The sequence below is a fragment of the Cyclopterus lumpus genome, chromosome 19 (genome assembly GCF_009769545.1).
Source record: "Cyclopterus lumpus isolate fCycLum1 chromosome 19, fCycLum1.pri, whole genome shotgun sequence".
NCBI classification, from domain to species: Eukaryota; Metazoa; Chordata; class Actinopteri; order Perciformes; family Cyclopteridae; genus Cyclopterus; species Cyclopterus lumpus.
In genome coordinates, this window is record NC_046984.1 from 13,400,571 (window position 1) to 13,423,653 (window position 23,083).

Genomic DNA, 23,083 nt, shown 5'->3' on the forward strand with positions numbered 1-23,083 from the left:
ATGGAGCTAATGTTTGTATGGAGCTAACGTTTGTATGGAGGTAACGTTTGTATGGAGCTAATGTTTGTATGAAGGTAACGTTTGTATGGAGCTAACGTTTGTATGGAGGTAACGTTTGTATGGAGCTAATGTTTGTATGGAGCTAACGTTTGTATGGAGGTAACGTTTGTATGGAGCTAATGTTTGTATGGAGCTAATGTTTGTATGGAGCTAACGTCGCCTCTAGCTGCCGGTAACATTACAATACATAACATTATATTGCATTACATGTCATTTAGCTGACGCTTTTATCCAAAGCAACTTACAATCATGTTACATTCATACACTGTAGACACAGCTACAGGGAACAATTCAGGGCTCAAGGACACATCGACTAGGGTGGGGATTGAACCGCCAACCCCCTGATTGAAAGACGGACCTGCTAGCCCCGGTTAGCTTATTCTCTCACAAAGATTGAAAATGTGGAAAAAGCTTGTGCTTATGCATTATCTTGTCAAATAGGTGCTTATTTGCATGCATTTTCACAGAATCTGAACATTGGATAATGCCAGCTTCAAACATTTTCATTTCAGTTCATTTTGTTGACATATGAGAGTCAAGGGTTTTTACCATTTTTTTTAATTAAGTTTGGATATCTTTTTGTATCACTCCGTTAATAAGAAAGTACTATCAACATGTTTTTAAGAGTAAAATGTTCTATCAATGAGGCTATGAATGAAATATGAACCATCCTTCAAAATATAAATGGGAATGAAACCATAGAGTTTGGTGTATGTAAAGTGTTACTGAAGTGGAAGATTTCTAGGTGAGAAAAAGCTCAATTGATAAAAATATGTATTGTAAAATGTATTACATTTTGCACAACAGGGGAATAGGGTAAAACTAATAGATATCACCATGAAACTTCATCAGTTGATGACAATTATTAGTTTTGTTCACATTTTCTGAAAATCGATGCAACTGAGGCTTAATGTGCAGAAAATTAAACACCTACATTTTTTCTTTCCACTCATCTGAAAGAACACAGATTATAGAAGCTAAGGTAATAACAACTTAGTTTGTTGCCTTGGGTGTCTCCTCTTAAACCAACTAGCCGTTTCCCTTGTTTACACTCCTTTGTGCAAAGCTAAGCTAACCTAGCGTGCAGCCATGCGTGATATCTATCATCTACCTCTCGGCACAGAAAGCTAAACATTCCTAATCTCTGGGGCTCATTAAAAATCCATAATATTTATTCAAGCTACTGTAGTGAAAATACAACAAAAAGCTAAACACTGACACAAATTATTCTTTTTTTCCGCAAAGGGTCACAAGGGAAGAGATGTGCTTTGTGCATCAGTTCAGTCAGATCTTGGATACAGCACAGCAACTTATTGATTTTGAAGTCAAAACATCAGTTCAGTTGGTAATACTCCCATTTAATTTTCTCTGCACATTGACTTGCATCCATCCTCTCTCAGGGCACAATGCTCAATCTCTGCCGTCACGGCTCCAAATGAGTCGTAAACCTTTTGAGAATGCGTGGAGTTCCTGCTGAGTAAGCTGTTTTTAAAGGATGCCGGAGCTCTGCCTTCTCCCTGGGCGACTGGGACTCGACTGCAAATGGCTCTCTGTGGCCCGATGCGTTTCAGTCTGCTTTGCCTTGCCTGGCACTACGCATCATCACCTCCATTACACAACACTTTACCTTCAGACTCACAGGGCTTACACTGTCTCACAAACATGTCAGAATCACAGCCTGAGAGGCAGTCAGTGCCAAATCCAGGGTAAGTCAGCCCGGCGTATTGCCTGTTTTAAAACGTTGATACCCTAAAAGCACAGACACAAATGCTTTTCTATGAGGTTTCTGTGAGAGAAGAATTCCCAATGCTCAAAAGTAAATCTCCTTTAAGTGTAAGGTGGCCTGCCAAAATTAACTGGGTTGCTTTGTTTCTGCATGTAAAGAATATAACTCTTCAATAACTTCAAATCTTACTCAAAATGTAGAGAACTGTCTTTGGCATCAGTAAACTCTCTGTTGGAAAACCTTTTGGTTTGAGGCTTTTTCGAGGTGTTATGTGTCTTACCTGGCCCGCAGCGTGGTCCAAAGACTGGTTTTGGTTACAAGCATCACCCACCACCATCACTCTTCTTTGGATTGGCAGCCAGCCAATTTTGACTGGAGCAAGACTACTGAGTTGAGCCTGCTCCTTTCTCGGGGCCTGCATCACGTGAGCTCTCTCCCAGCTTCCTCTGCGCTCTGGCGGAGAAAGAAATCCCGTTTGGAGGGACTCCTGGCTGCCCAGCGAGCTCTCACACAGGGTGGGACTCCCGCATGAAGACAAGGCCCCGCGGTATGAGGCGATCTCCGGCTGTCTCCAGGCAGGTCCGGCGGGCTCTTTGTCGAGAGCAGGCATGGATGTTGTCCAATCACTAAAAGCCGGAGCCTGATCATGAACTGGGGCCCTGAGAAGTTCACTCTCTATCCTCTGCAGGTGCTCCAGCCATCCGTCCAGCTGGCGTCCTCCTTCGATGGCACTCTGGGGCCGAGGTGCACGTTGGGGGCGATAAACACGGGGCAAGACCTCCCCTTCTGGTGTCAAGCTCCCCCAGTAGGACTCATCTCCCGATCTCCTCCGGCTCGGAGCTCTTTGTAGGTGGGCAGCTGGCCTGCGGAGAGTCATCCCTCTGGAGCTCAGGTAACCACTCGCTGCTCTCGGGTTACAGGCCACGATACAAGCCCTTTAAACTGGAGGTATTAATGAGACTACCCTGGCTCATCTGGACATCTTACCATGAGGCACGCCAGAAATGCGCTACGAGGAATTAGTAGCTCCAAGAATGCTGGAGGCAGTCGATGTCAAAGATCTGTTATGAGGAGTCCAGACGAGAATGAGAAATAGGTGCAAATTATTCCAGATTATTAAGTACATAATTTAAATTCCCTGCTTTTATTACACCACTCCACGGTGCTGCTGGTACTATATTACTCACCAAAACACCTCCTTTTCACTTGCATTCAGCTCCTAAGTCCTTGGAAGTAAACAGTCTTGAACTAGGTCCTGGTGAGTGCCGTCTCCAGTAAGGCCCGTCGCAATGCGAGGGATGCTCTGCCGAACAAAAGAGTTACTGAGCACAAGGGCTGAGCATCCAATGCAGAGAGGGAGATGGAAGGAGACAGAAGGGTGGGCGTGCCGAGAGATAAAACCAGACTAACACTTGTTGATGCAATTCTTGACGTAACAGGATCTCCATTTAAACAAAGAGCGCCATTAACACTCACCAACTTAATGAACAAAATGTCTAATTCCGGGTTTATGTGAGTCAGACACATTACTCGATGTTTAAAACTGCAAATCAAACTTCCTGACATTCAGGCGTCCTCACAGACGATAGAGCATCACTAATGAGCAGATTATCCACGTTATTCCATGAGTCACTTAGTGCTTCAGAAATTCTCTTCGGTGAATTCCCCCCCTTTCTGCTCTTCCCTGTGATCTCGTGGTTGGCGGCTGAGGATGAGGCGCCGCCGTCCTCAGGCCTCTAACCGAGCCATGTGACATTTGCAAGGCTGTCTTCAAAATGGGCCAGTGTCCTCTCGGATAAGTAGCCGTGACCCATGTGATGTCCCACACTCCATGGGTGAAGGGTGTTTCCAAGGCGAGGCAAGATTCGGTTTCAGCTTTTATTTATTCCAATCGTCTTTCAAAGAGAGACATAAGGCAGCGATATCTTACATGACTTACGACCTGCTTTAAGACACCTCTTCAAGCTGAGAATCAGAATCAGAACCTTTTAATGCCAAGTAGGTTTTCACATACAAGGAATTTGTCATGGCGGGTGGTGCAACAATAGACAAAACATTAACAACATTAAACTACAATCAACACAGTGCAAGAATTAAGAATATAAATATAAAATAAAGTGCACAGACATGCAGGTTTCAGTACTTTAAACAGTGTAAGTAAGTTTAAAGTGACACTAAAAGCGTTGAGTTGGGACAGATTTAAACAAGGTCCAAGAGATGTAGGTTAACGGACGTGAGCGTAAGTTTGAAAGCGACACCGCCCTCTGCTGGCAATACTCCAACATGACACGTGGAGAAAGTGAGAGCGAAGGAGAAGAGAGAGGTCATGGGGTTTGAGAGACTTCTCTAAAAGATGGGAACGCAACCATAGAAAGGATGCAACATGTGTGCAAACAACGTGAAATAAGATGAGAGTCTTCAAATGTGTGCACCAGGTGCATCCCCCCTGATGTTTTTATTTAGCGCCTGCAGCTCTGAGGAACAATTCTTATTAGTTCAACACATAACCGCTCAGAATCACAGGCTCACATTGGCTCCTGTAGCTTCACCATGAAGCACAACGAAAGGAAGGACATGGACAAAAGCTGAATTCATTCTGTGGTTGAACCAATCAGAGGAACAATCTCTGTGTGTTGTATCACCATATAAAAGGTCACAGTAGGAATACTGTAATATGCTTTTTTTAGTGATAGGATTGAAATAAGTTAAACCTATGTGTGAATGGTTAGATAATATGTATGCATTTTAAGATGAGTAGAGCAGAGAGATGATATCATTGACATGCCCAACAGTTATATTATGCCTGTGAATAAATAAATAGGAATTTTGTCCAAACTATAACTAATTAAAGGCGAACTCAATGCACCACAATCAAACACCACTGTAATTTTTTTTACTCATTTTACTTATGCTGTCTCTTATTTGTGTGTGTTTTTACCATTGCTATAGTAATATTGTGTATTGTTCTCTGTTTTGGATATCTGTGTTTTGTGTATTGTGTATCTTCTTGCAAGCATTATATAGCAAGACAGGAAAAAATCAAAACAGTTAGATGTTTCTTTTCTTTTCAAAAGCACCCTAAACAATTTAGTAAGCTTATTCTACAACAACATATACAAGCACAAATGATCCTCTGGGAAATATGTGTCTTAGTGGATAAGGACCTATACGGTCTCAAAGTGTATCCAGCGTTTCATTTTTCTCCCGTTTTAAATTTTTTAAAATAAGGATATACAATTAATTTGAAACTTTCCAGCAGACATGTGTCCGTTTCCGCCTCGGCGTCGGCAGCAGGGAAAGTTTAGCGGGACTGCCGCGGTGCGAGTGGCGTTCCCCTTCCTCCCCCTCGCGGAGCGTCCTGTCACTGGTGGAAAATGGCTGCTCGGAGTGGCTCCCCAAAGCTCGGAGCGAACTGAAGGGAGGAAAAAAAGAAAGAAAGAAAGAAAAGAAAAAAAAGTCCGCGTTAACTACAAGAGGACACGACAGGAGCCCCCTTTTCTCCCACCCCCACGCGACCACTCGGGGGGACGCGTCGACACGGAGAGAAATGTCTCGCTGGGTGCCCACGAAGAGGGAAAAGTACGGCGTCGGTACGTAAACAAGAAGAAGTTGCACGCTCCATCGCTAGCTCGCACTAGCTCTCTCTCTCTCTCTCTCTCTCTCACACACACACACTCTGCAGCACAAGTTTGGTGACGGGTTTGTGATTTAGAAAAGAAGAAGAAGAAGAAGAAGGAAAACCAAAACAAAGCTACCGGGCTGCGCGCGACAATTAGTTTGTTTGCTTCGAAGTCGCGTGAACGCAAACAAATCTCACGCTAGTTTTGTTGTGCGTGAAACGCCAAAACAAGGAATGTCTGTCTATTGTGAGGAGAAGGACCGTGTGTGTGTGTGTACGTGTGTGTGTGGTGTGTGGATTGGGAATCGGGAATCGTTAGAGGCGCGCCTAGTCGCAGCGCTGTTTCCTGTGTTCCGGGGCCTCCGCCTCGTTAAAGACTTCTCCGCGTAACGTGTAACTGTTTACTTTGCTGCTTGTTTGTTTGTTTACTCCTCCGTCTTTTTTTCCCTTTTTAATTTATTTATTTATTCTCACTTCCTGAACTGCTTTGAAACAGGGAGCCCTGTTCCGAGAACAGTGTGTGTGTGTGTGTGTGTGTGTGTGTGTGTGTGTGTGTGTGTGTGTGTGTGTGTGTGTGTGTGTGTGTGTGTGTGTGTGTGTGTGTGTGTGTGTGTGTGTGTGTGTGTGTGTGTGTGTGTGTGTGTGTGTGTGTGTCTTGAGTAAACCATCACAGAAAGTATCTGTGGCGTTATTATGGCCTTCAGGGGTTGGCTCCATCTGCCACTGCTAAACAGACATGCATATTTATCATTGTTTGAATCACTCTTTTTTTTTTTTACTGACATCTTGTTCAATACAGCTGCCTCAGCGCGCACTACGTCTGGGCAGATGCTGATGAACCATTTTATCTCTATGTAAATTGACATCAAACCACAGGGTTTCATTCATCTGAATTGTTGGCCTCGGGGACCGCGAAGTCTGTTGGTTCACCTGGCGTTGGATGACATTTTTTTTTGAATACCATTTCCATAACTGTTTAACATCCGCAGATAACGCACATGTCGGTGATTTTGAAAGAGTTGAGGATTGATGGATCGTCCGTAAAGGAACCGCAAACGACCTCGTAAACCACTCTGATGAAAGCGAGATAGTCGGTAGAAGCACTTCGTATTGCAGAGAGCAACGTTGATTTGTTTAACTTCGCCGGACTTGATTTGAAATGGGCTCGTGTGCAAATACGAGAGTACCACGGGTTAAAGCATGCGCCGCCGTGCTTGTGCCGGAAATAACGGTGGGATGGATCTGACCCTGATGGGTTTTTATTTTTTTATATTTTTCGGGGATCCCCTTTAACGGTTCAGTCAGCACTTAAAGCGAATCACACATTTTTTTGTTTTGTTTTGTTTCTCTCCCAGAAAAATCTGTTTGGACTACAATGGATTGTTATTTTTAGGGTGTGCAAATGTACCCCGCCGCATGCACACTGATCCCATTAGTGGCACCGAGGGCTTGCATCTGTATGATGGATGCTGATGCTGATTTGACGGACGCGTTCAGCAGGTTACACCAAAGCCCTGATTTTGTCATCCCGGCCTGCGCTCCGTGAGCCAGGGGGAGGGGGGAGGGGGGTCTCTTGAGTGGGTATACGGTCCACTGGGGTTTTACATTAGTGTTTGTGTGTGTGTGTGTGCTGGTCTAATGCTAATGTTTGCCTGGGCATATTCTCAAAATATGCGTGAGATTTTTAAAAGTGTAACGTCTTCAAGAATTCTTTTGGGGCTCTCTGAATGCGAGACTGGACGAGCCATTAGGAGAAAGAAAGGCAGCTGAGCAGGAGTGATGGGGGTGCGCTGCCATTGCACTTTTAATACTGTATGTTTTGCCCAAGTAGCACTAATGAGCACTCTAGTGAGACCTCTTATGCTCACTGTGGACCAATTCCTGTTTTTCAGCGAAACTTTTGTCATACCATTTAACGCTCCCATATTGGCCCCATGGCTTTATTAGTGTTTGTAAGAAAACCGTCCCCTTCAGTCTTTTCACAGCAGTGTTGATAATAAATGTGTTCTTGCATGGAGCAAAGCCGTGATAATAAAGGGCGTTGTTATCATACTGGCCCCATTTGCACTACGGTGGATGATTGTGGATGCAAGGCTTTGCACATTGTTTGCTCCAAAAACCGATATTGTGAATTGATCCATATAAAATTTGTGTCGCTGTGATAACTGCGAAAAACAAACAAACACCAACCCAACAACAACAACATCAACAATTCTCCTTTTTTTTTTTCTTTGCTGCTTTTTGAAGTTCTGCTGGCCGATATGAACCTCTGTGTGGCAACCGAAGGCCTCACCAGCTCATTAGCTTCAGTGGTAGCGCATGAGCTCTTCAGAGAACTCAAATGGCTGGTTGTAGTTTGAGCTGGTGATAGAAGACGATATTAGCATCTTTTTGATTTTATCGCGACATCAGGATTATGGCTTTAACTACAGATTATTTATTATTATTGATTAACCAGTCGTTTTTTTGTTGTTATTACTTATTTAGTCTATACTTTGTTAGAAAATAGCATCAACGGCATAGCTGTCTTGTACAACTATTACAATTGTCATGATACACTAGTCATGATTTAATTGAAATGTAGATTTTCCTCTTCTTAAAAGCTGTATTATTCCGTAGTTGTTTGGCACAATTTACCTGAGTGGAACAAATGCTGAATGCCTATGTTGCCATGATGGAGTTGATTTTCTTTTTAAAGGTGCTAAATTGAAAAATTAGAGCCTTAACAATATCGGCAAACCAACTATTTGCTATGTAAAGATATTGAGAAGTGACGTAAAATCTCATACCACCAATAGTGTAATAAAACAAATATTCTGATGATTGATTTCATCTAGCTGACTGTAGTGAGGAATGACAACCTGCACACTCGTGCTCTGGACACTTTGCTGGTACGTCTGTACTTCTACTCTCTTCTACTCTGTTTTTGTTGCTATTTTTACTTGCGTAAAAAGTATCCTGCATAATTCTTTCATCACTGGTTTGCAAACATCAGTTTTTGTTGTTGTTGTTGTCAGACTTCTTCCTGCTGAACAAGGTCTGATATGTGAGCGAGCACCTTGACTTGATTTAGTAAACTCCTAAATGTTCCTAAATGCATCTAGAATCCTCCTGATCCCCCCAGAGGCAACGCACTTTATTGCGTTTATATTTATTTCTGCACATTGTTTCTCAGGTTGATGGTTACCCCGAGGCTATAGCGACACTTCTTTTTTCCAAACAATGTCTTCACTTCTGCCGGCATGTTTTTAAAATGCTGCACACAGTCGCACACACCAATAATTATTGACTAAACTTCATGCTTTGCCGCGTAGCATAAACGAGTAAAGCGATCCATTTGTGTATTGAATACTAAACATACAAACCATATCTCTCGTGACCTTGAGTTAATTTCATCACACGGTTCTTCTACTTGTCAAATGCCAACCGGCCTGGCACTTCTGAAGCCCAGTTATTCTACGTGGCATCTCCAAAGTGATTTAACAGGACCTCTGGGAAACGTTTCATAGGCGTCTCTCGGTTCAGTGATGAATTAACCAGAAATACGTTTTGATGCAAATTTCAAGTGTTTGTCTCATTAATTCTGTTTCATCTGTATGTTGCTGTTCCTTAAGAGAGACTTCAGAGAGTCGTGGTTCAGGAAAGAAAACCAGGGAACACTAAGCAACGGCACTATTTACTGTATCTACACGTCGCTGTTGAGACTTGACAATTACCCTCGCGAGCGTGTGCCGTCAGAAGATATGTGCTCCGCCGCCGTTCCCTTTTGTGGTTTAGCTTTAAGTAATACAACACAGCTGCAGTTTATGGACATAAATACTGCTTCCTGTGGGTCAGATCCCAGACTGGCAGCAATTGGACACACGGGCATATACACACTGAGCCCTGAACATTACACGCTCCGGTGTGGCTATGATTCATATTTTTTTAAGCTGGTGTGGAACAGGTTAGCGGTGAATGACACATTGAGAGCAGAAAATAGAGACGCAGTGACTTTGTGTCTTGACTGAGGCCGTGAGTAAGGTGTGAAGGCCCCCCCCCCCCCCCCCCCCCCCCCCCCCGCCCTGCACCCAGGAAAACCATCGAGTGCAGCAAGCTCACAAACATGGTTACAATTAAAACGCAGACTCGGGTGCTCCACAAAACGTGTTAAACTCCTAGCTTCGTATTTAAGACTTCTTTCTCTCTGAAGGTATTTGGTGAAAAAAAAATGGAACAGTGAATTTAATTTTTCTTTTTTTATCAGTTTACTTCTTGGGTTTAAATACGCAGGGAGTTACTTTCATTACTTTCTTATTCAGAACATGCAATATATATATGTGTGTGTGTGTATATATATGTATATGTGTATATATATATATATATATATATATATATATATATATATATATATATATATATGTATGTGTGTGTGTGTGTATGTATGTGTATAATATATATATATATATATATATATATATGTGTGTGTGTGTATATATATGTATGAAAAGCGGGGGGAAAAGTGTGTCTCTTTCCATCGCTGGCAGATATCGCAGTTATTAATTCTGACACAACAAGACATTCAATATTAACTACACAGTGGTAGAAGGAGCCATCTGATTTGTTTCTCCCGACACTTAAACTTTGTGCAAGGGAAGGAGAAAAAAAAAAAAGCTAACAAAAGTCGGAGACGGAGTGCTTTTGACTGCAGCGAAATAAAGCAGCTGATTAATAGGAAGGAGGAAGGAGGAGACGATCAGAAGAGGGGTGATTTAGTTTTGTCAGGAGGGAAACAAACCGTTTCATCTTTGTTTGGTGTGTGGTGCAAGCCAGGTGGTGTTTATGATCAGCCACCTTTGCTCATAAATAAAACTGCACAAACAGAAATTGCTTGTCTTTTGCAGCAGAGGGAGGTGATACAATTATAGGATGCACAAAGCTACAGTGTGATATTTTTTTGTCTCGCACGTCCTTCGTTTGGCACGGCAACCCCACAAAAACATCTGTAAAACCTGACATGGTTTTTATGTCACATGTCTGGGGCCAATTAGATCACACTGGGAGTTAGCTCTGTGTTAAAACCTTGTGACGTATGCCTAGTTTGGTTAAACATGTTCCCTCGTGGGTTATGTTTTGGTATTTAAAATGTTCCGAGTATATAGGCTACTAATTTGTCTCGGGTCTTAACCAAAAACGTTGTCCGTCACCATCCTCCTCTTCTCTCTTTTGGAGGTCAGTATGACTTTGCTATTATTCATTCTGAAAGGGAATCATATATCAGCTATGGGCCACGCTGCTTGGTGAGGCACTTCTAATAGTACAGCTCCCATTGGCTTGCTGTGGGATGGTGGCTAAAACAAATGACAGCTGGCCTATTTAATCAGCGCATAGCGAAGTGGTTCCACACTTTTTCCTTTTTTGGCTCGTTCGCTCACTCTACATCACGCTTAAGGTGAGAGGGGGGGGGAATAACGATTGTGAAGAATTTAACCTTGGATTAAAACAGGTGAAAATGTGATTTGTCCCTCTTGACACCTAATTACGAATGGAGTTCAACGAGTATTTGTACCCACAGCTTTTAAAAAGCGAGGCTGTTTAACCGTTTGACAACAAAATGTGCAGCAGCTTTGGTGACGGAGAACAATTGAACCCCCGAAGAGGGTCGAAAATTCTGTGTCATGAATTCGAAATGAGTCAACCGTCCCCTGAAAAATCATAACCCGAGAGTCCTTTCTGAGGACGTCTTGTCCTCGTCTGTGATCGCTGCTGTTTTTTGTTTTTACTGTAACTTCTGGAGAGGCCGGTTGCTGCTGACACATGTCATTAGTATGTAGCCCACGTGTGTTTTAGAGGACGTTAGTCTACATCATAGGATACAGAAATATGTTGTTGACTAGAGCTTTGATTGTCTTCCCTAACCCATTGGGCCCGACTCGTCAAGTTCGCGGTGTAATTTCTCAAAATTCCCTTTAGGCTTGAATCAGTTTTTTAATGCATTTAGTCTGTGATATGACCGTTTTAAGGGTTGTGCTGAATATTCGGAAAGAGTCTGAGATTGGGTGACACATATTTGGTACCGCACTAATAGACATTAGTAGACTTAAGCTTGAAATAACCTTTTTTTTTTTTTAAACATATTTATTTTTTACAACGGAAATGTGTGTTTTTCATCGGCTCATAAGTATTGCCGTTATCGGGCTCAGGTCAGGCTAATGTAGGTTCATGTAGAGGCTGACTCTGCAGTGAATGTCAATTAGATTCAAGAGCTCAGTTGCGTTTGCATTATGCAGCTCTTTCCTGAAAGGAATCCACATATCTCAAGGTTTGCCGAGTGCCTTTTCACTAGCTCGGCCGTAACGGCTAAGATCCACATGATTCTTCAAAAGGTGATAATGAGGCTTTAACCCGATTTTGGGAAAAGGCGTGGGAGGAATAGGTAGTCGAGGCCCCCCCCCCGAGCAACCCACTTATTGTGAAACTCCACTACCGCACCGTCAATATCAAACAAGATATATTTCAGAAAACGGTGTGGATATGATGCATTCGTGCAGTGCACCGGCACATGCACTTCTGCGTGCACGAAAGCGTTGGCTGTCTTGTACCTTTCAAACTTCGTCGAAGGAGATTTGACGTGTGTTTCTGCGAGCCGACGTCAAATTGCTCGTCCTCGACGTCGGCCATGTCAAGTGGAAGAGCAGCAGCAGTTGAATTAGCACTGACCCTGACCGGGGGCCGAATGAATGTCCTCGGAGCCCCCCCCACCAGAATGATTGTCTTGCTCTGGATCCATGGCAGCCATTTCAGGTTGAGGAGCACTGACACTGACAGCAGGTGGCTCAGAGCCGCCGCCGTCGGAGCTCTGAACAATAACTTCAGGATCAGACTGCGGTTGAAGTGCCTCTGATCCCGACCCGGGAGCACGGGTTACGAAGCCATCGCTGTCGTAGGTGGTCGAATGAATCGCTTGTTCTTTCGGAGTCCACGTTTGCAATGTGAGAGAAACTGCTCGGGTCCTGATGTAGGCGCATGTGTCCCCGCCCTCTTTTCGCACCTTGCCCTATGTGTCAAAAAAAAATCCTAACTTGCTTCATATTAACATTTTGTGATTCCAGCACAGACTTGCTAAAGGCACAGGCTTGGTACACAGTCACACTGGCACAAGACAAACGCACACAATCATTTTTGTGATTCTGGCACTTACCGTATAAAGATTTGTGACATAGTTTAAAAAAAGTGTTTTTTTGTTCTCGGTGGCATGCAGCGAGACAATTTGACTTAAAAGAGCAAACTGACTTCGTAGTGAAAGGTGACCCATCGAAGGGGGGGGGACGACGAACCTCCAAGACAACTACAATGTACAGCGACGGTCCTTCTTGGCAATTTGTCGGCGAAAGGACACACAAACAAACACATCTGGGTGTATCGTGAATGGCGAGGGCAGGCGGTCTCCGGGACCCGGGGTATTGATTGTGGACATGCCAAGCAGCTTGTGTATTGTCTGAAAAGAGTCCCGCTGTGCTGCTTTTGCTCACTTGACAGATGGCTAATGGTGTGTAACACGTCAATGTGAAACAAAGGTCACTGATGTAGACTTTTGCTGTTGCATAATTTATATTCAGCTGGCTGAAATTAATATATAGGAACTGCCAACTGCCATTTATCATGTATCATGCAGCCACTTAACGGGTTGTATGAAGTCGATGGTTCATATTCATGAACTTCAGCTCAGTTTAACGTCTGAAGACTTTCATCGATAATAATAACCACTAGAACTTCCTTATAGATTATTAAGACAACGCACTTTTTCCTCTGAGACTAAATTGGACAAAAATATGGTGGCATAGGAACCGTGACATTTTTTAACCATAGTCATTTTAGGGTCTTTATTAGAATCTAATATAAAGGAGTAAGTCCAAAGGTGTTACCAGGACCAATCAAATGGCCGGGAAGCCTCCTTGTCTTCTGATCCGTTTAATTATTAGATGTATTCTCCCTATGGATAACTATTAAAAACGTGAAATAAATATTACACACTTATTAAGATGACATTTTTCTTCGTAGGAGACTGACTCTTCAGGGAGAATAAGCTGCGCAATCGCTTAATGGAAGTTAAGCGATTAATGTCTTGGAATAAAAAATTTAAAAAAACAAGAGGAAAGAATTGGCAGCGAGCGCCAGGCTGTAAACTCCGCCTGCATTTAGTATTCTTCACAACGCCGAGCCGAGCGCTCTGGCCGAGGCTTTATTCGACCAGAGCGATGAGCTTGCAGCTGAGCCGAGCTGTGCCAGGCTGCCAGTGGGTGAGCCGACCCCGGGCGACCTCTCTGCTTCTGCGAGTCAAGCATGAGCGAAAAGGGCCGGCTCCCTGGGAAAACTCCCTTCACCAGCATCTCAGGAGACGGAGTGTAGCTGACTCGGGGTGTAGGCGTAGCTTTACGATGAGTGCAGAGGGCATCGACATGCGAGCTGTTGTTAAAGTACCTTTTTGTAAAGTTGGAAGACGTTCTCATTTGAACGCGTTTATTTTGCCGAAGCAAACTTCCCCGGAGTTGTGTTTTTGGTTTTGAGTCTTGTAATACAAGACCTGAAATTCACAAATAGCATAAACCACTATGAGGCTATTCAGGTTATAACACAAATTGGCAACATTAATGTCATCTCCAGTCCATATTAATGGTGCATTTGCCACCTTTTTAAAATGCCCCGTGTTTTTTTTTTTTTTTTTTTCTTTTTGGGGGACTTGTAAAGGAGATGTCAGTCATTGATTGTGGCTACAGACAGGCCTGGGATTGCCACGTGCAGCTAGAGTCAGCCTTTCAGTTCGGCTGGCATTTGATGAAATGGCCTTTTGTGTGTGTGTGTGTGTGTGTGTGTGTGTGTGTGTGTGTGTGTGTGTGTGTGTGTGTGTGTGTGTGTGTGTGTGTGTGTGTGTGTGTGTGTGTGTGTGTGTGTGTGTGTGTGTGTGTGTGTGTGTGTGTGTGTGTGTGTGTGTGTGTGTGTGTGTGTGTGTGTGTGTGTGTGTGTGTGTGTGTGTGTGTGTGTGTGTGTGTGTGTGTGTGTGTGTGTGTGTGTGTGTGTGTGTGTGTGTGTGTGTGTGTGTGTGTGTGTGTGTGTGTGTGTGTGTGTGTGTGTGTGTGTGCTTGTCTGTGTGTGGCTAAATACTTGATAAAGTCAGAGCGCAGCAGCTCCGATGTTAGTGTGCCCGTGGAGGCAGTTTTATATTTCATTGAGTGGCAGCTCGACTCTGTGATCAACCTTTAGGGATTCAGATGAAGCCGTCTCACCGCGGTAGCCGACACCTCAGTCTGCCTTTTTTTTTTGTTTAAAAAAAAGAGACAAAGACAAGATTCTGCAGACATGAAATAAATTTTCATCTGGCCATCACATCGCATGTCTGCCTGAACTTTAAAACTTAAACCCTCTTCTGTAGTTGCTTAAAACGAGGCCAATTAAAGTAATACAGCTAACTTCATCTTCATTATCATTCAGTCAATTACTTTCTCGATTTTAATTTTGATCTGTAAAACGTCTTGAAAATAGTGCAAAAACATCTGTCGACACCAGTATGTGCATATTTAAGCATTTACTTATTCTACAGTCAAGTATACAGTTCAGCTGATGAAGACCAATAAGTGTTTGTGACAGTAATATTTGTGATTTTGCAGACTTACTTTGATCTCCACCGTTATGTAAGCGCTCTTCGAATGCACTTGAAGTACTCGACATGTTCTCAAAGGATGTTTAATGTGGAGCTGGCTGTAAATGCCCGTAGACTCTGCGATACGAGTGTGTCCGTAAACCTTTTATTTGCTGTATTTTGGTGTATTCTCTATTCCACGGAGCATACGACAATTAGTTTTTCCGTTTTGTACATTATCAGAACGGTCTCGTCATGCTTCACACATTTCAGAACCGCCACTTGTGAAACCACAAGCGCCACATCGCCATGCAAACCTATGAGACACTGAAAGTAAACACTCTGCATAAGACCCGAGCCTATAAATACATCATTAGAGACACACTGGGTGGTTTTTTTTTTCTGCAGGCTGCAAATGTTTTTTCGAGAGCGCACGTCTGGCGCAAGTGCTACTCCAATTAAGTTAGGCTATTAAATTAAACGATTGATGGGTTAGTACTTATTTATTTTTTTTGATTTAATTAGCAAATTTATTATTCCACAAATGCGAAGTAACGGCATCAGAACTGAGTAAACTGTTGCTTCGGTGGGACGTTTCAACGTTTTCACGTCATCACTGCCACACTTGTGACTTCTGCTTCAGTGGAAATCGCAGCCTCAGCCACACACGGCTATAAATAACCACACGAAGAACGGGTCCGAGGCATTTCCTGTTGCGCATGGCTGTCGTCGTCTCTGCTTGCGCGACTCTTGATGCGGCCATCCGGTGAAGGTCGAGCACCGTTTGTCAGCGAAGTCACATTTTTTGGCAAAGTGCCACCGTAGATGTTTCAAAAGCAAACTCGCTGAGTCAATCGCAGAGTTTCTTCAAATATTTGAAGGTAATTACGCTCCCCATTAGGATGCGTATCGCGAGAGATGTAACACAGGGCAGGAAATAATTAGCTACTTCTTGCTGCGCAAAAAAGGCTAATCTGTGTGGATTCTGCCAAATTACTCCTCCGTGCTGTGTGTCGCCGCAGGTGGAATAAATACAACCTTATGGAAAAAAAAAAAAGATTATTAAAAAAATGTTTTGTCTGTTTAATGGATGAGTCCGTGAAGGTGTTAGAAATAAATTCCAACGGTAATGAGCTGTTTGTGCAAAGAGCCAGCGCAGACACTTTGCGGTACCACCGCAAATAACACCAGAGAATCTCTGTGTGTATTCGGGGTGGGGGTGGGGAGGGGATGCTTTTATTTAAATTAAAGGCTCTGCAGAAGCAGGGGGAGTGCACAGTTGGATTGGGTCCTGAGGCCCGTGTTGGAGCCGGGCGCGTGGTGGCAAGTTCTGCCAAAAGGTGTTAATGCTGTTGGAATCCAGATTTGGCACATAGTTTTCTCCACCTGCGCCTCCCTTTATCGCTCTCTGGATGCTATTATATTTTTACACCCTTCCGTTTCTCTGTGTACCATATTCTTTTCTTCTTTTTTTTTTTAAACCAGTATTGTTAATCTTCCTGTTGCCATAAAAAGCTTCAGTATTTCCTTCTGGCTTCCTGGAAAGGCCCCATCTATTGTGATACAGTAATCTCAAGTGGCATTTCCTGCTTGTTTCCAGGCAGAGGGAGGAGGAGAAATCTGGTCCTACCAGTGAGCGAGAGAGAGAGAGAGAGAGAGAGAGAGAGAGAGAGACCCCTGGGGCTTTCTTCTCTACCAGCTCAGCTGCTGTCATATTCATTTCAGGTTAATTACAATAGCATTATCTCCACTTTCCAACTGAAGATAACGCTAACAGGGTGTTGTATGTAATTGGTTTAAAAGGAAAAGTGGTGATTTTGTTGGTATTTCACAATCCCGGGTTCGCTGTCTGCATTCGCAACACAATTAGAACCATCAGGCTTCCGTCTGGACGCCTAAACCTCTTATTAAACCCTATTAGAGGGAGGCTTGAAATTAATGATCGTGTTTTCCCTGCCTTGTACGTCACCGAGAAAGCTCCTTCTCCTTCTGAGAGTGTTACAAACGAGCTTAATCGCTGACAGAGAATGTCTCTCAGCCGACCCCCAGCGGATCTACATCGCTGTGTATTCTAACAACCAAGATCTCCTTAAGAGAATTATTTAAATGATTTAGGAAAATTATTTACCAGTCCTTGGAATATCCTTATACTCCATTAAACTCATACAGTACACGCATATGTGAGCAGGTATCACAGGGCTCAACTTAAATCAACTTTAATTTAGTTTAGTGTCTTTGCCTTTTTTTATTATAGTGTTGACAATAGGAAGAATAACGTGCTACAAAAGTCCACTGAAGACCATACGGCTTCATGTCGGTGGCGTGACCTTTTTTTCTTCTTCTTTAAGAGTAATGTGCAATGTGGTACAGTGTTCCTGCATTGCATTGCAGCACTAGGCAGATCCCTGAAGAATACCTGTCAGCGCTGCAGCCGACACAAACGACTTCACCGGGGTTGATGTCAGACAAGGTTCTGTTTGTTTTCTTCTCCAGGCTCATTTGCCTGTAAATGTTCCCACACAAAGGCAAATCAGGCCCCATATAGGAAGTCATAACATCTCAAATGTAGATAATTGTGCCCGTCTGTATATTGCCATCTTGCTGCTAGAAAGTCAAATTGAATCCACTGTGTCCTCCAGTGAGGTGATGCTTTAAAATGAATGAGCTGTTGAATCCATTGAGACGGCTGCATTCGAGTTCTATGGTCAGATGTGTAATATAGTCACGTTCTCTTGAGAGGGATGCCGTTTTACATCTCTTCAGCCAGTCAGGTGTGTGTGTGTGTGTGTGTGTGTGTGTGAGACCCCTCTCTGCTGACTCCTGTCTTGCCTCGGAGACCCCCGAGTGCAGCTGCAGTGTAATGATCTTCCTCTATTTAGTCGAGTGCTGCCAGGAGAAGCGCGTTCTCAGTCCGCTGTGTGCTGTTTAAACTCCTCCTCGTTCAAGTTAAGCGCCGTATTAAATTCATATTCCCTTGCTCTTCATTACTGTGTATTACTGGTTTCTCACAGCCCTCCATTCCTTCTCTCCGTACGATCTCGTACGTGATCGCGCTGCTCGGGCCGTTTTTTTTTTTTTGTGTCCACAGTCTCGACTGACTTGCTCAATAATTGAAATGGGACAGAATCGGCTCGACTGTTTTTCGATTTTTTTGCCAACTGTATAGGAAGGACAACAACATTCCCCAAAAAAACCTGAATGTTGTCGAGCTGCGGTTAACGATTACATTCTTTACAGTTCAGAGGTATTTCTTCAAGTAATTAATTGTCTGTTTATTAATAACATGAGACAAAAAAAAGCAGGAAACACCCACAAAAGGCCTTCTTTTTTTTGTCGACACTGAAATACTTTTGGTATCCTGCATGCCGGCTCACTGGCTCTCTCACGGGAACACTCGAGCAGAAGTGGAGCCTCGGTTAGTGTTATTAGTACTCCATGTGCTTTTACATGTCGGTTGTAAAAGGAGGTCTAGGAGGGAATGTTTGGTATCTCCGCTTCATTGACTAACGCTATCAAAATAGTCGCCGATGATTCTTGTGTCGATGGCGTAATCGAGGAATTTGCAAAAGGGTGTAACGGTGTACAGTGCCATAGAAATAGAATAGTTAGACAGGTCAGCGTGTGCCTGGTTTGAGAAGTTTCGGCCCACTGTCCACACAAAAGCCATCTTTTTTTTTTTTCTTCTCCTTTTGCCTGTCTCTCTTGTTGATGCTCGTCATGTAGCAATCCTTCCATTCTTTTCACATCTGTTTTTATTTATTCATTTGCTCAGGGTGTCTCCGAAAACATTAATCCACAAAAATGGGAGATCTCGGAGAATGGTGCAGTAGAGTGACTTCACAGATGTGACGCCGTGGCTGGACAGCTCTTCAAAAAAAGGCCACGAGCGGACGGAGAGTTCCCTCGTGCTCCACTCTGCCTTTTTCCCTCTGGAGAATCCTCTCGTCTGGGATTTCCTGGCCGGTTCCCTCCGGGGACATTTTACCAAACATCAAGAGGCTCAGACTCTTTCCAAAGAGCCGTTTCTACGCACTTCTCTTTCCTCCCCTTTTCCCACCCCTCCTTCATCAGAACTGTATTTCCATCCGTGTGTAATGATATGTTATACCCTGCGTGGATTAGTGCAGGTTATTAGCGAGCACAGAGTGTAGAATTACAATCAGTCCGGTGTTTATGCAAGTCTTTTTATAATTGTGGAGAGGGCGTAGACGTGCGCTGGCTAAGTGGATCGGTCTGTAATCTGATTCCTCTGATGATGATGATTTTTCTTTTTCTTTTTTTCTTCTGAGTTTCCGCAGCCTCATGCGAGGGTGTTATGTATGGTAATGAGTCCCCGGGAAACGATGCCGCTGTTTATCACGTTCCAAAAAAAATAAAAAAATAAATCGTTTGCATGGCGTACTCCAGGGAGAATATGATCCACTTCCTCATCGTCTTTTTTTTTCTTTTTTCTTCTTCTTCCTCTGATGGATTTTTTTTCTTCTTCACTGCCTCCAAATTGACATCAGTTTACTCTTGGGTATGCAAATACAGGTTTATGAGTAATCAGAGCTGTCATTCAACCCCCGCGCGACAAGAATCACTTTGACGCCGGTGTAAAAAAAATAAAAAATAAAAATGCACCGTCGCCACCTCACATGTCAGGATTGTGTTTGATGGTTGTCATTTCCTCAGCAGCTTCCCAGGGTGTCATTTGTGATCATTTTGTGATTGCACCTCTTGCCCACTGAGACTCTCCCGGAGTTCTCCGAGCTCCCATTTGTTTTATACGAGGCCTCGTCTCATTTGTGGTGATCACAGTGGCAGTTTTTCATTCTCTGATGAAATATGATGCCTCGTGTCTCCACACCGGAGCTGTTTATTTTGGGCTGCTCCCTCTCTCACCTGTCGTTTAGATAACATGCTGCATCAGCTGGACTCGCTTGATGGCTTCACAGGCTTTTCTGGCCACTCTTAATGACAGTTTAATTGAGCGCATCCCCGCTGCACGGTGACGAGACGGCTCTCTGATGGCTGCTCACAGATTAATCCCACCTCCCTTTCGATTGTTTTGTTGACCCCCCCCCACACACACACACACACACACACACACACACACACACACACACACACACACACACACACACACACACACACACACACACACACACACACACACACACACACCCTGTAGGCACCTTTTTTGTATCCAAGCGTGGTGCCTCTGAATTCATTTCCTGGGGGCTTTGTTCCATTGTCGGCTCGTGTTCGCTGGGCTCGTTGGATTGTTCTGGGGATCACATTGTGCATTGTGGATGTACTCGTGAATATGCACGTACGCTTAATTCATACATTAACAATGTTTTATTACACATTCAAATATTAAACACGACAGTAGAACGACTTACGAGCATGATATCACATTCATGATTTTCTTTTCCTCCTCTCTTTTGTGTGTGTTTCAGTGGGCTTAATAGAAAAAAAAACAAGGGAAAAACTCCCCCTAAACTTTTAGGAAATCCAAAGAGAGATCATTGTGTGTGTGGGGGGGTGCATTAGTTATTATATATCATTGTGGGGACTAATTTCAGTTTTACAGCTGAAAAGTGAAATCACTTTCCAACCCTCAAACAGCTGTTTGACAGGGCTGTTTAGGGGTTAATAAGGCTGACTAAGGTCGGGAGCCGGGCATCAAGGAGCTCTGCTGCTGCTGTTCCTGCTGAAGTCTGTTCCTCTTGCCACTCGATGCTCCAACAGCTGCTCGGCCTGCGTCACGGCAGCCAAGAGGTCGTCGTGATGGTCCAGCTGAACCTCAAAGGAGGCCTTGTTGACCCGGTCCCTTTCCATCACCTGCTTGGCTGCCTCCTCTTGACTTTTGAGGGCTTCTGCCATTTTTCTTTAATTCAATGTTTAATGTCATTGTTTGAGCCCTCTAACTCCGACTCCCTGTTGGTTTTAGCTGCTGACATCATCTGCCGGAGCTCCGTCATCTGAGCCTCAACTATATTTTGAAGGACTTCTTTTTCTCCCGTCATTTGTTCCAACAGCTGCTGTTCATTGATAAAGGACGCCTGCTGCTCAACGTCCCTCTGAGCGCTCTGCAGCTTTTGTGTTGGTCTTTACAAACTGGGATATTACCAACTCTGTTTCCTTGGATGGAGATGGGCCCTGTTCTGCTGTTAAGGCCTCAAATCTCCTTCTGCATATCTCCTTCGTTCTTTTCTGGGAGATGATCTAAGGAAATACTGCAGCGAGTCCTCATCGATGTCTAGGAGGACTCTCCAGTGGGATTTAGTCGCATCGTACTTATTCCTCCAGTGAACTTTGGATAACAAATAATTGTTTGAATGTATGGATTTCTGACGATCCCTAAAATATGAAAAAGAATAAAATGGGGGAAAAAGTTAATGAATAAAATATACACGAATGTAATGATTACTGACGATCCCTCAAATATGAAAAAGAATAAAATAGGGGAAAAAGTTAATGAATAAAATATACACGAATGTAATGATTTCTGACGATCCCTCAAATATGAAAGAAATACCAGGTCTATGGCTGACTCCTACTTATTGGCATTCTCTCTTATCAGAGCATTCTTTCTTATCGTGCCGCTTTATTTTTTTATGTTTAACACCTTATACAAGATCGGAAATCCAAATAATCTAATTTTTCTAATCTAAGTTTAAAAAAAAAAATATATATATATACTCTGATATAATAATGACTTATAATCAGCTCCTCTGATGGAAGGTGATGTTGGGAGAAAATGGTCGATTCCCTTGATGTTCCATGAGCAAGCTGGGAAGGCTCCAGTGCCTTCAGGGAGGGTCTCTTTTAATGAAATCGTCATTCACCTCTGGAAACCTCTGTTGAAGTGGCCCCCGCATGCGGTGCCTCAACAGGACATGTGCACGCACACCCTTGTGTCATTACTCCCTTCAGGTGTCCTCTCAAAAAGAGCAGCGCCATCCACACGGGCATCTGTCATGCTGTTTTGTGTGTGTGTGTGTATGTGTGTGTGTTGGGGGGCGAGCTTGTAGCATTTCTCAAAGACGTGTTGTTTATGGCCAGTTTGACAGCGACATGTTGTTCACCTCACACGGAATGAGAGAACAAGTGCCACCAGTCAGGATTTTATCCTCAATACACCGACCGTGACATGTTGCTGCAGCTCTGACCGCATTGCATTTGTACATGAAAAGGAATCCACAGAAGCCTTTTGTTGAGTGTGAAATAAATGTGTTTTTTTTATGTGACATTAACTACTGATTGAAGAAATCATTTTTGCATTTGTGTCTTTTTTTTCTTCTTCTTCAGTTTATCGCAATAAATGTTAATAGATTTTAAATACATTTAAAAACTAAGCACAAGGGATGAGGGTTTTTTATTTTTGGTGCACATCCATGAATGCAAAAGAGATTTATTTTATCATTTTTCTCTTGGGGAGGAGGGATTTATCTCCAGGTGTCCACATTTTTCCTCTTATATTAAGCATTTTACATACTGTTTGACTATATATATATATATATATATATATATATATATATATTAATTAGTCAAACAGTTGCTTTGTAGCTGCTGAGTTGTATTCAATCATTACCCTTAAATGAATTGTTATTCAGCTGATGTCAACACACTTTTCCTTTTGTCTTTGAACACGTTGGCGATCTACCGGCTTCAGGGAGCAGCCCGCGGTTTGCTCTATTGATTCCTATTCGTTTAGCAAACAAACGGCACAGACGGAAATCTGTTTTTTTAGTGTTCACCAGAGAACCAAAGAAGCCTGGTCTTGTCCCCGGTTTTTGTTTTGTCTGTGCACACCGGCGACAATCGGGAACAATGCAGCATTTTATTATCCTCCTGTAATCTGGAGCAAAATCTGTTTTCCACCGGCATTATTGTTGTTTTGGCGCTCTCCATCATTATTGGTTTCTTTGCAGTGGGCGGTAGTGGTTTGTTGATATTGCAGCATTGCCAGCCCCAGCCACCCCTGTGTCAGAATGTGTGGGTGGACATCCTGTGGATGTGTGAGGCCTCTACTACACATTGAAATGGCACACAATTAGCGCCACAAGGGAGC

General features: G+C 43.3%; 1 protein-coding gene across 1 annotated transcript in view; it reads left to right on the forward strand.

The window, feature by feature from the left end:
- Positions 1–5,085: 5,085 nt before the first annotated feature.
- The window catches only part of dock1 (dedicator of cytokinesis 1), a 146,911-nt gene continuing 128,913 nt past the window's right edge, over positions 5,086–23,083 (forward strand). The window contains exon 1 of the mRNA XM_034558323.1: positions 5,086–5,376. Within this exon, the coding sequence (XP_034414214.1) occupies positions 5,334–5,376 (43 nt within the window). The 5' untranslated portion in view covers positions 5,086–5,333. The remainder of the gene's footprint in view (positions 5,377–23,083) is intronic.